At 40.1% G+C, this 15670-nt stretch overlaps 1 protein-coding gene across 6 annotated transcripts in view; it reads right to left on the bottom strand.

The window, feature by feature from the left end:
- DOCK3 (dedicator of cytokinesis 3) overlaps positions 1 to 15670 on the bottom strand; it is a 496213-nt gene that overhangs the window by 51955 nt on the left and 428588 nt on the right. For all 6 annotated transcript variants that reach the window (XM_074198056.1, XM_074198051.1, XM_074198054.1 and 3 more), the window contains 3 exons: positions 12112 to 12172; positions 11602 to 11695; positions 7228 to 7376 (listed from right to left, as the gene is read on the bottom strand). In XM_074198056.1, coding sequence (XP_074054157.1) covers positions 7228 to 7376; positions 11602 to 11695; positions 12112 to 12172 — 304 coding nt within the window. The remainder of the gene's footprint in view (positions 1 to 7227; positions 7377 to 11601; positions 11696 to 12111; positions 12173 to 15670) is intronic.

Raw genomic sequence — 15670 nt, 5'->3', positions numbered from 1 at the left:
TCATTTTACAGTTGGAGAAACTGAGGCTCAGAGAAGTTTGCCTTAAGTAAATTTCCTTAATCATAATGTTATCTTTCAAAAAGAATCAACAAGGATTAATTCTGTTCTGGAACTGATACTCATCAAATGGGAGAAACTGGTCACTGGAGTGGCAATAATTAGAACTTGAGTGAGGGGAAGTAACCATTTCTTCTGATAGCTGATGATCGAGAAGGGAGTCAGAAGTGCTAAAGTTCAGAATGAACCAGATCACAAAACGCAATAAAAAGGTGGTGAGGGTTTTTAAACAAAAAAGCAGTTCACTTCAGAGAGGATAAGGACGATGACCCATGACAAAGCAAAGACAGAGCTACCAAATTATTTTGTTTCTGTTTTCTCTGCCAAGGAGACTGGCCTCTGCAAGAAAAGACAGAAATGCTGAATACTAAGTTAATATTCAAGATAAGCCAAGAGATGGTGAGAGAAGACTTAATTGTTCTTGATGAATTCAAGTCACTTGGCCCCAAATGAACTACAGCCTTAGATATTGAAAGAAGTGATGAATGTGATTTCTGAACCACTCCAATAACCTTTGAAAGCTCAAGGGGGAAAGGTACCACAGAATTGGGGAAGATAAATTTTTCCAAAATAGAAAAGAAAATGGCAACTTGCTATCTGTAGACCAGTGACTTGACTTCCATTTCTGGGAAAATTCTAGAATGTATATTTAAAACAGATGGCTACCTTGAAAAGTTCCAGATGTAAGAAAAATGACTGAACTGTTATACTGTGGATCCAGTGATAGCCCTCTGGGAACCCATTTCATGGAAGTCAAAGACCAAAACAAAGATCCAACATAAACAAAAAGATTTGTAGCAGTATTCACTATACAAAACATAGCAAAGCATTCTCTACTATGGTGGAATAGAAATAAAGTGGCTGTCCATTAACTGAAGAGTAGGAAAAACTGTATCATGTGAAAATAATGGAATATTGTGCTATAGGAAATGAGATATTTAAGGAATTCAGAGAAATATAGGAAGATTTATATAAATTATGAAGAATGACTAGCAGAACAACATTCTCAGTTATCTAAAAAGAAGAAGTCTAAGGAACTAAAAAAACAAAGGGAAGATGGCTACATGAAGGGATCGAGTCTTAGGAGCAATCTGATAAAAACTCATAAACTAAGGACTCTAACTAAACTTTCGAGAGACAGAATCCACAAAGGGACCCAGTGAGGCAGTTCTCCTACTCAAGGTAACCTGGAAAAGAGCAGAAAGGCTCTGGTCCCCGGGGCGGAGGGGTGGCCCGCCAGAGGGGTGGCCCACCAGAGCCAAAGAACTTCAGCCTCCTGGAGGCAGCCCCAGGGTGCTGGGAACCTCAGCTCACAGCAGCGGGGGAGTCTCCTGAGCTGCACCCCGGGGAGCACTGGCACAAAGTGGGGGAACAGCGGGGGACCTCTGCTAGAGCAAGCACGTGGAGCCCAGCACTCAGGGCACACAGGGAGCAGCTTGGTCTTTCTGCAGCCCAGACCAGGAAACAGAAGCAGGTGGAGCTGGTAAGCAGGAGCCCCCAGGGCATGAGCCCATTGAGCTGAGGGAGGGGAGTGAAGAGAGACTGCAAGAGCTCTGTCCTCTGTCCCTGGAACAGGACTCTGGGGCTCTGACCACATTCAGATCCTGATCCCAGTCTAGGCCCCCCCATAGAACAGCAGGGCCCCCCCACCTCAGCCCTGTGGCAGAGGGGGGCGCTTATGGTCATTCACAGACCAGGAGGGAGGATAGAACCTCACACACTGAGACCCTTGTGGGAGTGTCCCAAAAGCTCAGGAAGCACCCCCCAAAAAACAGGCTTAGGCTGGGAAAATGAACAAAGAAACAAGAGGAAGACCATTGAGAAATATTTTGCAAATGAGCCCAAGAAGGATCAAAATACTCAGTCTGAAGATGAGGAAGCACAAGCTCCTGCAACTAAAGACTCCAAGAAAAACAGAAATTGGGCTCAGGCTATGACAGGGCTCAAAAAAGACTTTGAAAATCAAATGAGGGAGTTGGAAGAAAAACTGGGAAAAGAAAGGAGAGAGATGCAGGAAAAACATGAAAATGAAGTCAGCAGCTTAGTCAAGGAAATCCAAAAAAATGCTGAAGAAAATAGCATGCTAAAAAACAGCTTAGGTCAAATGGATAAAACAGTTCAAAAAGTTATTAAGGAGAAGAATGCTTTAAAAAGCAAAACTGGCCAGATGGAAAAAAGAGATAAGAAAACTCTCTGAGGAGAACAAATCCTTCAGACAAAGAATAGAATTCAGGGAGATTGATGAATTTACCAGAAATCAGGAATCAATACTTCAAAACCAAAAAAAAAAATGAAAAATTAGAAGAAAATGTGAAATATCTCATTGAAAAAACAACTGATATGGAAAACAGACTTAGGAAAGATAATTTGAAAATTATTGGAATACCTGAAAGTCATGATCAGGAAAAGAGCCTTGACATCATTTTCAAAGAATTACTACAGGAAAATTGCCCTGATATTCTAGAAGCAGAGGGCAAATAGAAATGGAGAGAATCCACCGATCCCCCCGAGAAAGAGATCCCAAAAAACCAACCCCCAGGAATATTATAGCCAAGTTCCAGAACTCCCAAGTCAAAGAGAAAATATTACAAGCAGCCAGAAGGACACAGTTCAAATATCGTGGAGCTGCAGTCAGGATCACACAGGACTTAGCAGCAGCTACATTGGAAGCTCATAGGGCTTGGAATACAATATACTGGAAGGCAAAAGAGCTTAGAATGCAGCCAAGAATGAACTACCCAGCAAGGCTGAATGTCCTCTTCCAGGGGAAAAAGATGGACTTTCAATGAACCAGGGGAATTTCAAAGGTTCCTTTTGGAATGGCTAGAGCTGAACAGAAGGTTTGATCTTCAGATACAGAACTCAGGTGAAGCATGGAGACTGGAGGAGAGGGGGGAAATATGAGGGACTTAATGAGGATGAACTGCATGTATAGAAAAATGATACTGATAATATTCATATGAACCATCTCAGTTAATAGAGCAGGTAGAGGGAGCTTTTATAGTTGAAGCACAGGAGAAAGCTGAATTCGAAGATAAAATATGGTGTAAAAATGGAGTCAATAGAAAAAAAGGGAAATGGAATGGGAGAAAGAAAAAGGAGAGGGGGAATAGTCCAAGATATTTCACATAATAAGATTTTTTTTCTATTACAATGAGCTATTGCAATGATATGGAAGGGGGGAGGCAAGGGGGAATGAGGGAACCTTTGCTCTCATCAGAGATGGCTAGGAGAGGAAACAGCAAATGTACTCAATGGGATATAGACAACTGGAGTAAGAAGGAGGGGGGGAGCAGGGGGAAGGGGTGGGGATGTGAATAAAGGAGGAGAGGATGGACCATGGGGGGACAGTGGTCAGATATAACACATTTTCTTTTTTACTTCTTGTAAGGGGTTGGGATTGGATGGCCTGCCCAGGACCATAGGGCCAGGTGGATTCTGGGCCTAAGGGGTGGTATGGGGGCTCAGGGCTTCTTGGCCCCAGGACCAGGGATCTGTCTGCTGCGCCACTCAGCAACCCTACAGCAGAGTCAGAGTGAAGGGAGAGAGAAAATATAGTACATGGTAGTGGAGAAATAAGAAAGGAGGGAGTTGTGATCAGCAATGGCAATGTTGGAAAAATATGGAAGTAACTTTTGTGATGGACTTATCATAAATAATGTGATCCACTCACGACAGAGTTGATGGTGTTGGAACAAAGACTGAAACACATTTTTTGTTATTATTATTTGGGGGAGGGTGCAGGGCAAGTGGGGCTGGGTGGCCTGCCTGGGGCCACATAGTGGGGTGATCTTGGGGTGTTTGGGGCCGGATTCGGAACCAGGTGCTCCTGGCTCAAGGGCCAATGCTCCTCTGCCACCCAGCCACCCCTATTATTATTATTACTATTTTATTTTATTTGGGGTCTTTTTTTCCCCTTCTTTTTGGTTTTTGCAGGGCAGTGGGGATCAGGTGGCTTGCATGTCACATGGCTGGGTGATTATTGGGTTTACGAGGCTGGATATGGACTCGGGTGCTCGTGGCTCCAGGGCTGGTGCTTTGTCCATTGTGCCATCTGGCCATACCTACAATTATTACTATTATTTTTTTTAATTTTAATTTTTTTCTCCCCCCTTTACTTTTTTGCCCAAGTAAGTCTATCTATATTCATGGGGGGAGGGGTATTTTGTTTACTTGTAAACAAGTATATTTTATTAATGTAAAGAAAAACATTTGTACAAAATGAGAATAAAAAATAAATTAATAAATTAAAAAAAAACAAAGGAAGATCCTAGAGAACAAGTAAAGACAAAGTATAACATACGTTCTCAGATCTGAGCCTTATAATGGATGTTTTTGCTTGTCTTTGTCAGAAGTGAGGGTTCAGTCTGGAGGAAAGGGTTCAAATGACACATCATCAGGAGGAATAGTTAACCTACTTGATTAAATTCAGATTCAAAATCCTGTTTAGAAAATTGGGTTGAATGTACTATGATGAAATTTAATATGGCTACATAGAAAGTCTTACACTTGGTGCCAAGGAATTGATTCTAGAAGCACCTGGTGAGACAATTGATCTGAAAAATATTTGAGGATTTTAGTGGATAGCAAGATCTTTAGAATAAATCATGTGATTTGATGATCAAAAAATCTAAAGCAATTAACTGGGGCAAAATTGGGGCAACTAGAATGGTGAAAGGCCTGTCTACCACGCCACATGAGCATCAAGTGAAGGCATTAGGGCTGTTACCTTGGAGGGAAGATGAAAATTGCCTTCAAATACCTGAAAATCAAAAAGAGGTGACAACCTTGTTCTTTCTGGCTTCATTTTACACCAACAACTCTGATTGTGTTCCATGGCATACTCCTTTGCCTGAGTCTTCTTTCTCCTTGGACTGTCTCCTTCCCTATAACCATCTTACTTGTGGTATGAATGACTTTGCTTCATATTCTTGGAATTAAAGGCTCCAAAGTCTTTTCCAAGGGAATTAGTTGGATTTAACTAGTAATTCCCAAATATGCTATATAGTAGGAATTGATAAAGTGGGCATCTTGCATGGGTTATATTGAGTGTGTTGTATGAACACATACTCAGAACAAAGAAGACTGTAAATCCAAAAGGATGAACTAAGGGATTTATTTGCATTTGTCTCAGAAAATCTCAAGTTTCTTAATGCAAAGCATTGTCAATAGCGCTGGATGGGCTTTAGAGTTCTTTGTAAATTACTCCTTACTATATTTTTTCTTCCATTCTAATATTTTATTAACACTAAGGCTGGTCAAGATCCTCCTTCATGCTCTCTAAAAACTAAGCTGCTAAAATTAAATTTGCTTATCTATTATTAGAGATTAAGATTAGAGATGATTAGAGATTAAGGAAAAGGTCCTATTAACACACACACACACACACACACACACATACACATAAACACACCCACCCAGATTGATCTACAAACATAGTACTCCCTCAATGATCTTTGCTAATTGAAGGAAATGAGTAGAACAAATAATCTAAAACTCACTTAGGTAGGTACCTACTAATGTGTTCACCCACCTCCCTTCTCACTGTGAATACAATGGCCCACCAGGGTGTGTTTCAGAAGACTCTGGGACAAACTTGTTGGGAAAACCATAATGGGAAGGAAGAGACAGGTAACTCTGGGCACTCCATTTCCTCTGCAGTGTGAATAGCCTAAGAATGGATAAGAGCCCTGAACATACACTTCTTTCTGCATTTATACTTTGATAAAATCACCATGAGTATTCTTCCCAGCAGTACAGATTATATAACCTAGTCATGCTTTCTCATTCTTGTTCTCATCCTTTTTCCTAAAAATTCTCCATTGAAAATCTATCTAATACACTACAAGTTTAAAAGTTATCTAAAAATCCAATGAAGTGGATGCTATTTAAATTTCTTTTTTTGAAGGATTTGGGTTTTCTTTATCTTTTTTACTTTTTAAAGATTTTATTTATTTTGAGTTTTACAATTTTTCCCTTAATCTTGCTTCCCTCCCCCCACCCCTCACAGAAGGCAATTTGTTAGTCTTTACATTGTTTCCATGGTATACATTGATCCAAATTGAATGTAATGAGAGAGAAATCATATCTTTAAGGAAGAAAAACAAAGTATAAGAGATAGATACTATTTGAATTTCAAGAAAGTTCTTGTGATCTAGCTAATCGGTTGTATTATATATACTAAAGATTCCATACAAACCTAAAGGGCTTTTTGGGAACACAGAAGAGTCTACTATGTGGACAGAAGCACCAAGAATTCATCCTCTATTTTTAATACTTTGGCAAAAAAAATGATTCAACTTCAAAAATTCCTTTTTCTATATGATAGTATTATTTTTTAAAAAAAATTTCCATTAATTTTAGTCAAAGCTTCCAACCACTGCAGCTCCCTGGGTTGTTCTATTTTGATTTTACAAATATGCTTAAAGTTTAATGGGAAGAGAATGTTTCCCAAAGGCACCTAGTAATTTCTTTAGCCTATGGCCCACATCCAACCTGGCCATCTACAGAGATTCAAATTAGCAACACTCTCTCAAAAGGAGGGATAGGACAAATAATGAAGCAGGAAGCTTTCTGGAAGGCTGAATCAACTATGTTCATAGTCTTCTAATTCCAGCTAAGTGCATTTGATGAGTCTAATAAACCAAATTAAAGAATATTGCACCTGGTTGGAACAAATGTCAGCCTGGGATTAAAGAAAATGTCAGTTAAGAGGCAACCTTCATTTTGTTTTCCTGCACCTAAAATGTATTAGTTTGGGTAGCCACATTTACATTTACTCTGGCAGATTAGAAAATCAAATCACCTTTTCAAGGTGCCTCTAATAAATATAAGCAGAGATTGTATAAAGAGTATCAGCAATTATCAAAGCACATTAATTGCTTTCTGTGGGGTTAACACTCTCTTTTTCAAGGCTGACTCTGTTGGTTCTGATTGTCCCTGACATTTCTTACTTTAGGGATAAGTCTGCTTAGTGTGTGTGTGTCCACATTCATAAACATACATAAACATACAGGCACAAAGATAAAAAGAATTCATAATGAATTCACCCCCACCTCAACTCTCTCTCTCAATCTGGTTGAAAGCTAGACTAGTAACAGAGAGGGAGGTTCGTGGTAGGAAGAGGGGAGTGTTTGTCCTTAGGGGAGTAATACTAGATACATCACATACCTTCCCTTTATTGAAATAGTGAATGATCTTTCGGCACAAGCCCTCTTTTCGCTGCCACTCAGTTTGGGATGGGTAATGCAGGAATTCCCGAAGTGGTCGGTCTTCCCACTGGAGCAACTCACAGTACAGAAGCAGGGTAAATGCAGCCTCTGTGAAAAGATCAGCTAGATAGTTCAAATGTCTCAATTGAGAAGTCCAAATTACATGATGGAGCTCTGGGCAAGGTTATAATCAGAAATCTACAAACCAGGGAAAATGAATAAGTTTATTAGGAAAACCCTGTACTGCCAATCCTTTCCATTTAAAAAGCTCACAGAACTCAGAATTTTAATTTTGAAAGGAACCCTAGCTACAATTTAATCATATAACCGGTGCCTGAAAAGGAATCCTCACTATAACATATTTGAGAAATGTTCATTCAACATAGAGATACAAGGATACTGGAAAAGAGAGATCCAGAGAAAAGTTGCTTGGTCAATTTGACACATGGTGAAATGTCATCAGATGTCAGAATTGAAGATTCACTGAACTCATCTATGATTTTCTCTTTGCTCTCACAACAACTGATGAATCTTTATAGCTAATTCAAGCAACAAAAACTGTTGGTAGATGGTTCTCCACTTTGAGACCTGCTGATGAATGACTAAACAGACACAGGCTCACAATCTACCTTTTGAGACCCTCTTCTTTCCTGATTCTCCTCCTACCTGTTTGACCCTTCTCTATTCATCTTCTTAGCTGGATCCTCATTTTCCTCTATCTTGGGTCCTTTTCTCCCCTCTTCACTCTTGATGATCTCATTAGCTCCCATGGGGGCAGCCACCACCTCTATATGACTCTCAAAACTACATATTGAAGCTTAATCTCTTTCCTGAGCTCCAGTTAGCCCACAATGCCTGATAAACTTCTCCAATGGATGGTTTTTCAGGATCTCAAACTTTAACATGTCCCAAAATAAAGCTCATTATCTTCTCCCTAAACCCATCTTTCCTCAAACTTCCCTATTCTACTTGAGTATCCCTCTCCTTGTAGTTAACAAGGTTTACATTCTCAGACCTATTCCTCAACACTTCCTCTCTCTCTCAAAGCCCATGTCCACTCAGAAACTAAGCTTTATTTCCCCATCTCTCTTTCTCTTGTATTTGTCCCCTTCTCTACATTCAAAGTCACTACCTTAGTTGAGGTTTGCCTCATCTCTTGCCTTCTCTCCAGTTTTCCTACTTTTATCATCTTCCTGCTTCACTTTCCCCAATTCATTCCAAAGTATCCTTCTAAAGCACAGGTCTTTCTATATCATTGCCCTGTGTAAAAGTCATCAGTGGCTCCTTATTACCTCTACAAAGCTCTGCGCAATCTAACTCATCTGCTTTTGGACACTTTCTACTCCTCCCCTTCATGCATTTTATATTCTAGTCAAAGTGACCTACTTTCTATCCCCAAGCTCAGCATTTCTCCCCCTTCCTTGTGCCTTTGAAAATGTCTGAAATATATTTCCTTCACTTCTAAGAATCTTTAGCTTCCTTGAAGGCTCAGCTCTGGTATTAGTGATTTTCAGTCATGTCTGACTCTTTGTGAACCCATTTGGAGTTTTCTTGGGAAGATGCTGAGATAATTTGCCAATTCTTTCTCCACTCATTTTATGGATGAGGAAACTGAGGCAAACAGGAATATGTGACTTGCCCAGGGTCATACAACTAGTAAATGTCCGAGGTCAGATTTGAACTCATGAAGATTTAGTCTTGCTGACTCAGGTCTGGCACTCTATGCAGGTTCCACTTAGCTCAAGTGATACCTCCTATGGGAAAGACTTTTTTCTTGCTCTCTGTGCACCCCCGCCGCCACACAATGGTAGTCCTTTCTCCTTTCTTATTTTTTTCTTGTGTTGACTTATCTGTTTACATGTTGCATCCCTCTTTGGAATAGAAGCTCATTGAGGGGAAAAACTGATTTTCCTTTCTGTCCTATCCTCAGTGACTAGTAGAACATTGCAGATGTTTAAAAGATACTTGCCTAATTGAATTATACCCTTACTACTAAAACATCTAGCTTCTTTTCTCCAATGTTTTTGAACAGGAAAGGAAAATTTTTTTCCTATTTGTTGTTAAAAGGTTGATCTGTGAAATGGAGGTTCACCTTTGAATATGGAGACATATCACTCACATCTCTAGCTTCTCCTTTGAATTCTTTTTTTTTTAGGTTTTTTTTTTTTTACAAGGCAAATGGGGTTAAGTGGCTTGCCCAAGGCCACACAGCTAGGTAATTATTATTAAGTGTCTGAGACCGGATTTGAACCCAGGTACTCCTGACTCCAGGGCTGGTGCTTCATCCATTACGCCACCTAGCCACCCCTCCACTATGCCACCTAGCCACCCCTGAATTCTCTACCTAATTTGTTTGCAGATTCTTTCTTCCCATTTTTTTCATCCTCTAATGGGATTTAAGATTGATAAAGTATTTCATTAATCTTTACTGAGCCAGTCAATCTTTTCAAATCCTAAACTCAGCCAATGCTACTGTTTTGGAAATTACTCTTTCTCCATTATGACTTTATAGTTTGGTTTTAAAAATGGCATCCAAATGAAGGGATGTGAGTCTATCTATTTTGTGATTGGGCTTACTGCCCAATGCTGGGAGTCCCTGGTTCCAAGTGGCCTGAGTTAACAATGATGCCCAGTGCTGAGGCACTGTGCCATCTTACTGCAGGAGGAGAAAATTAGAGTTATTTAAAATAATACCAATGGAATGACGTGGTTCCCCAAATTCTAAGGGATAAGTCATATTGAATTAGAGTCCATGTTCAGGATTCTTATTAAATCAATCTGAATATGTAACCCTTCCAATTTCATTTGAGCATTCTGGATAAGTTTCATATTGGCAAGATAGTTTTTCCAAACTCCCCTACTCATGTTTTCAGTCACTATTCAAACTTGCTTTCCCAGTCTACAGGCCATTATTTTAGTTGTTCAATCATTCACCTTCAGAGTACCAGTCAAAATTCCCCTTTTACCTCTAGTCACTATCTCTGAGGAAGCTAACCCCCCTTTTTTCTCTCTATTGTCTCACATTTCTTCAGAGTATCCATGTTGGCTCAGCTCTGTCCCTGTGAGAGGGATGATGGGCTCTCTGTTTCTTGTATCCTTTGCACAGTCCCAGAACATTTTATACAGCTCAATCCATGCTGACTACTTTTCTCTGTTGAAGCAGAAGTTATAAATGCCTCCTTTTAATGCCTTTTCTCAATACTGTAAAAAGTAGCTCACTTTACTGTCCTAAGAGCCTAGGAGAGAATGGAGGTTTTTAGGTTTCAATTCTGGCCAATTGTTCTCCTGTTCATGGAATGACAACCTAAAATGTACACTGACTATCCTTTAAATTTTGGATAATGACTAGGTAATGAGATCACTGACCCTCACAGTGGATTCTGAGAGAATCCGGGAAGAAGATATTATTTATTCTTGTAGATTTGAGGCTAGGAATTAAAACATATTGGTGAGACCTGAAAGATAATTACAAATCAAGCTATGCTACACTGTGCAAACAGGGATAAAGAACTGCTCCCAGGGCTTTTAAACAACTTTTCAATAATTTTAACTTTAAATTTTACAGAAAACCATACACTTGGCATTTCAGAAAACAGGGTAGCCTTCACTACCATCAGTTAAACACAGGATCTGTGTAGGACAAGAGGTCTGACTGTAGAGACTACAAACACTAGGTTTGGTCTTGGAATCAAACGCAGTATCTTCACAAGAAGGGCTAAGATTATATTTAAACATTAGGTTACAGGCTTCTATAAAAATTGTGATTGTATGGTAATCATGTCAAGCTCTCAGTTTTACTTTCCTCTTCCTTTAGTTGTGATGGGGTTAAGTACAAAGACTGGCCGCTCCCACAGAAATTCAGGGCAGACCTACAGAACTTAGTAGAGAAGAAGTACTGAAGCATTCAATGATTGAGGATGTTCATGGGGTTACAGTGAGTGCGGCAACAAAGAAGATGAATAGTAGGTAACATAGGGATCAAGAAGTTGGGGCTGTAGAGAAGAGAGGCTGGTGGTGCTAGGTCTAGGGAGAGAAAGAATGTTGGTTCTGTTTTGATTTTAGCTCTATTACACAATACTACTTCCCTTTCCTCTCTTCCTGGTCACTAATATAAGCTCATGTACACACATTTTATGGCTGGGATACCAAGAAGGGGGGGAAGAGAAGAGTGTGAGGAAAGGACCATTGGTTCTTTTATAGCCTTTCTGGTGGCTGAGTCTCTATTTTGCTCTACTGTGTTCTCAGGGCTGGAGTCTCTCAATTTAAAGGGTTGTCCATGGGTTTTCCCCTCCATTGTTGCTGGAGTAGGGAGTGAGAGGTAGCCAGTACTCACCAGTATAGTTTTCGGCCTGTAAATGCATATCACACAGTTTGTGAATGTATCGAATATACATTTCCTCTTTATTGATTTCAGATTTGTAGAAGTTCTGGAAAAGCAAATGAAATTATTATTAAGAAGAGCACTGAACTTCTGGGACAAGCTGCTAGTTCCTGGGCTCACTCCTGTGTCCAGTGTGAGCTGACCCTAGGCAGTATTCACCCTGAATGAGGAATATTCACACTGAGAGGTCAGGTATGAGTCAGACCCTATAAGGGGGGGCAAAGAATATAGAGGAGCAGGGCTAGAAGGAAAATTCATCTGTCTCAGGTGAAAGCCATTTTGCTCATCTGTGCACCCAGAGAAAAGTGTTGTCTGTTTTTGGCACCTTTGCTTCTAAGATGAGCAGCAAATATTTTGCTTTTTTCGTCCCCAAAATACAATGGTTCCATGCTGCTGGAAATAGGAAAGAGAGAAATCTAGGCACACTCATCCAGAATTGGGGAGAAGTGTTGATCTACTTGCCATCAGATTGACTGTGCAGCCTATCTTCTTATTCTCAGTTTCATCTCCTTTCATGCAGTCCCTAGAAAGAAAAACTCAAATGAGCTTTCTGCAGTAGTATGATGAATCTAAACTAAAAAAACAGGCCCGAATCATTAGTGGACACCAGACAATGGCTCATAAGTGTCAATAGGAGCATATGCAAATTATAAAGCCCACAGCAATGCCTTTGCAACCAAATCCCTGCTAGTTAGGTCTCCTGGGCAATTGCCCTTCTATTGTTTATCCATGAAATACCGCTAAACACAAATGTTCACATTGTCAAGGGATTTTCAGTCAGGTCTATACACTTGAAGGCTAAAATTCTTGAGCTATGTTCAGTCCAAGGCAATTAAAGGAATTGTTGATAATTGGGTCTTTTCTTCACCTTGGCTTGGGCCCAGAGGGGTCTCTCAGTCCATTTGAGTAGTGTTCTCACTACCCTTTCTGTGATTCAGAAAATATGGCAGCCTCTTAGGAAGAAGTCCTGCTCTAGGAAGAGAGAAAGTAGGACAAGGTCTGACTGTAGAGACTACAAACACTAGGCTTGGTTTTGGAATCAAAGAAGGAGACTGGACAATGACTTGGCTTTGTATCAATATAGGGCATGGTAGGGGAGAACATTTTATATGGATTCCAGTGCAGAGCAGCATGATTCTTGCCATCCTAAGTAGGCCTGGACATCTTCCAAGCTAAGCTTTGGAGTCACAACATCCTGGAACAACTGTGACTAACCAAGATAAACAAGAGGAGGTCCTCTCCACACCATGTCTGACAGTTGCTTGCTGCATTGTCGTAGAGTCAGGGAATTGCATAGATGTAAAGGACCTCAGAGGACATCTAGCTTAACCCATATTGAACAAGATCATCTCCAAAATTCCAGAACAAAGGGGCTGTTCAACTTTTGCTTGAAGACCTAGCTCAATGGGGAGGGAACTCCCTACTTCCCAGGAAAGTACATTCCACCTTTGAATTGTTAGATGGTTTCTCTTTCTTTGAACCTAAATTGGTTTCTTTGCTACTTGTGTATCCTGCCTTCTAGAACCATGAAGAATGAGTGACCCTCAAAGCCTCGAGGCAGCTGTCATTTTCTCCCTATGTCTCTTCTCGAAGCTCCAGTTCCTTTGACTGATCCTTGGACATGCTGGCTATCCTCTTCCTGATGCTTTTTAGGATCATTCCTAAAATGTAGCATCTTGAACTGAACAAAATCTCCAGATATCTCATCAGGGCTGAGCCCAGTAGGGCTAAGATATCTTTTACTCAGCACCAGAGGTCTCTCCTCAGGCAGCTCCACTGGCTTTCTTGGCTGCTTTAGGAGATTATTGATTCCTCTTGAATTCCTAGGCCAGGCAAACCTGAAAATCTTTTTCAGAAAAACTGTTTCCTAATTACACCTTCCCATATTGAGAAGTGATTGCTGTTGAAACCAAATGTAAGACTTTATATGCACCATTATTAAATTTCAAATCATTCTTAGATTAAGTTCAATACTCTTGCTAATCAAAATCTTTTGGGATCCTGACTGTCACTTAATATGTTAATTATCTCTCCTTTACTCCCTCTCCCCCCTCCCCTTACAGGCTTTGTGCCTACAAATTTGAGAAACTGTGCCATTTATACCATTATTATTGGCAAAAATGTTAAATGGTAAATACTCAGGCATGGATCCTTGAGGTACACTACCAGAGACCATCTTCAAAGTAAACACTGACAAAAGCTAACTATTCTTAATTGCTCTTTGAGCCTAGTTTCAATCAGTTATAAATCTCTATTTTCTCCACAAGAATGGAAAAAGAACAATGTGGGCTGGTCAGATGACTTCAGTAAAATCTAAGTGAACTATATCTATAGCATTTTCCTGATCAACATATAGTATCTAGATAAGCAGTCTTTACACAAGCTCCACAGGGCAGTGAACTGTAAATGTAGGACCTTGTTCTCTCCTAGTCTAGGTTGAGCTGTAGCACCAGCTGATGTGGTGCAGTATTTGTTGGTTTGGATCCAGAGAGCAAAGGAAAGAAGAGGATAGAATTCCTAATAAGAAAGTACTGTATATCCTCAGGAGAGAGAGTGACTTGGCAAAATGAGAGAGCTAACTCAAAATCTCTTTGTGTGGGACAACCTCTTATGTTGGCACCAAGCACTTCTTAAAACCACCAGGGCTCTATGGCAGCTTTCACACAGTAGACATGTAATCTTTCAGGTCATGTTTATTCCAGCTGGCTGGGAATGAAGGTGAATGTCACTTTTTTTGGAGGATTCAGCAATAGATGTGACAATTGCTCTGATTACTTGGGACAGAGTTTGTTACATATGATCAATTCTCCATTATTTAAAATGTTGATGACCAAGTGTAAATAAGACCCAGACCTCCATGTTTATCTTTCTTCAGATTGACTTCTTTTTGGTCACTATCTGGGAAAGAGAAATAATTAAAGTTCCCACCTTATTGATTTAGCATTCTGATAGCAATTCTAGAAAAATTATACTTTCGGGTAAAAATGAAGTTAAAGTATAGTAAGGTTCTCCTTTATCATGGCTGACAATACACTGTAGGCTGAACAGTTTAGGAAGGGGAATTACCCAGTGTATAGTCTTTTAGCATTTTTATTATTTTTCAGTTGTTTTAGTCATGTCATACTCTCTGACCCCATTTAGGGGGTCAGAGATACTAGAGTGGTTTGTCATTTCTGTCTCCAATTCATTTTCCAGATAAGAAAACTGAAGCAATTGGGTTAAAGTGACTTGTCTAGGGTCACAAGCTAGAAAGTATCTCAGGCTGGACTTGAACTCAGGACGAGTCTTCCTGAGTCCTGGCCCTGCATTTTGCCCACTAAGCCTAGCAGCATTAGGCACATCATTAAATCTCACCTTCTCACAAGTTTTCTATGAAGTAGTTTCCTGCCACTGCCCCCCCCCCCGCTCTCCTAGAATGATTATACATGAGAGCACATAAAGAAAGTTCTTTGAAGTCAACTTTTCTGAAGAAATATATTAGCAATATTCAAGGCACATTGTTAAGTACATGTCAATATTGAGCTGCATTTTAGGTATGCACTCTGCTATGTGGTATAAACAAACAAGGTTTAGTTACATTGAGACAATTCATCCATGGGTATCCTTCCCTTTCTCAACCATCACTGACCACAGAAATGATGGAATCATTCTTCAGCTACCATTTCCAGTCAGGTAAGACCATCTGTGTTCACACGCCACTCTCATAAGCCTTCACTGTACCAAGAAAACACTGTGCTTCACTTTTTACAGTGTCTTTTGAACATAAGAATCAGATTCCCCATCCCTCTGTTGAGGAAAGCTAGCTCATCTTCAGCCCCTAAGTGCTCTTCTCTGGAGTGATGCAGGGACTCATCCATTTTGTCCTTTTATCAGATTTGGTGCAAGAACCCAGGGCTCTCATGCCAAAAGAAGTTGGCAATCAATGGATTATATTTTCTGGAAATAACCTGAAATTTCTACCAGGTGCTATCTTCCATGTGACCACAATCAGACCTTTTCATCTTGGATGTTTAATTTGCAC

This window comes from Macrotis lagotis, chromosome 8 (genome assembly GCF_037893015.1).
Source record: "Macrotis lagotis isolate mMagLag1 chromosome 8, bilby.v1.9.chrom.fasta, whole genome shotgun sequence".
Taxonomy (NCBI): Eukaryota; Metazoa; Chordata; class Mammalia; order Peramelemorphia; family Peramelidae; genus Macrotis; species Macrotis lagotis.
This window is presented reverse-complemented; position numbering and strand designations above follow the sequence as displayed.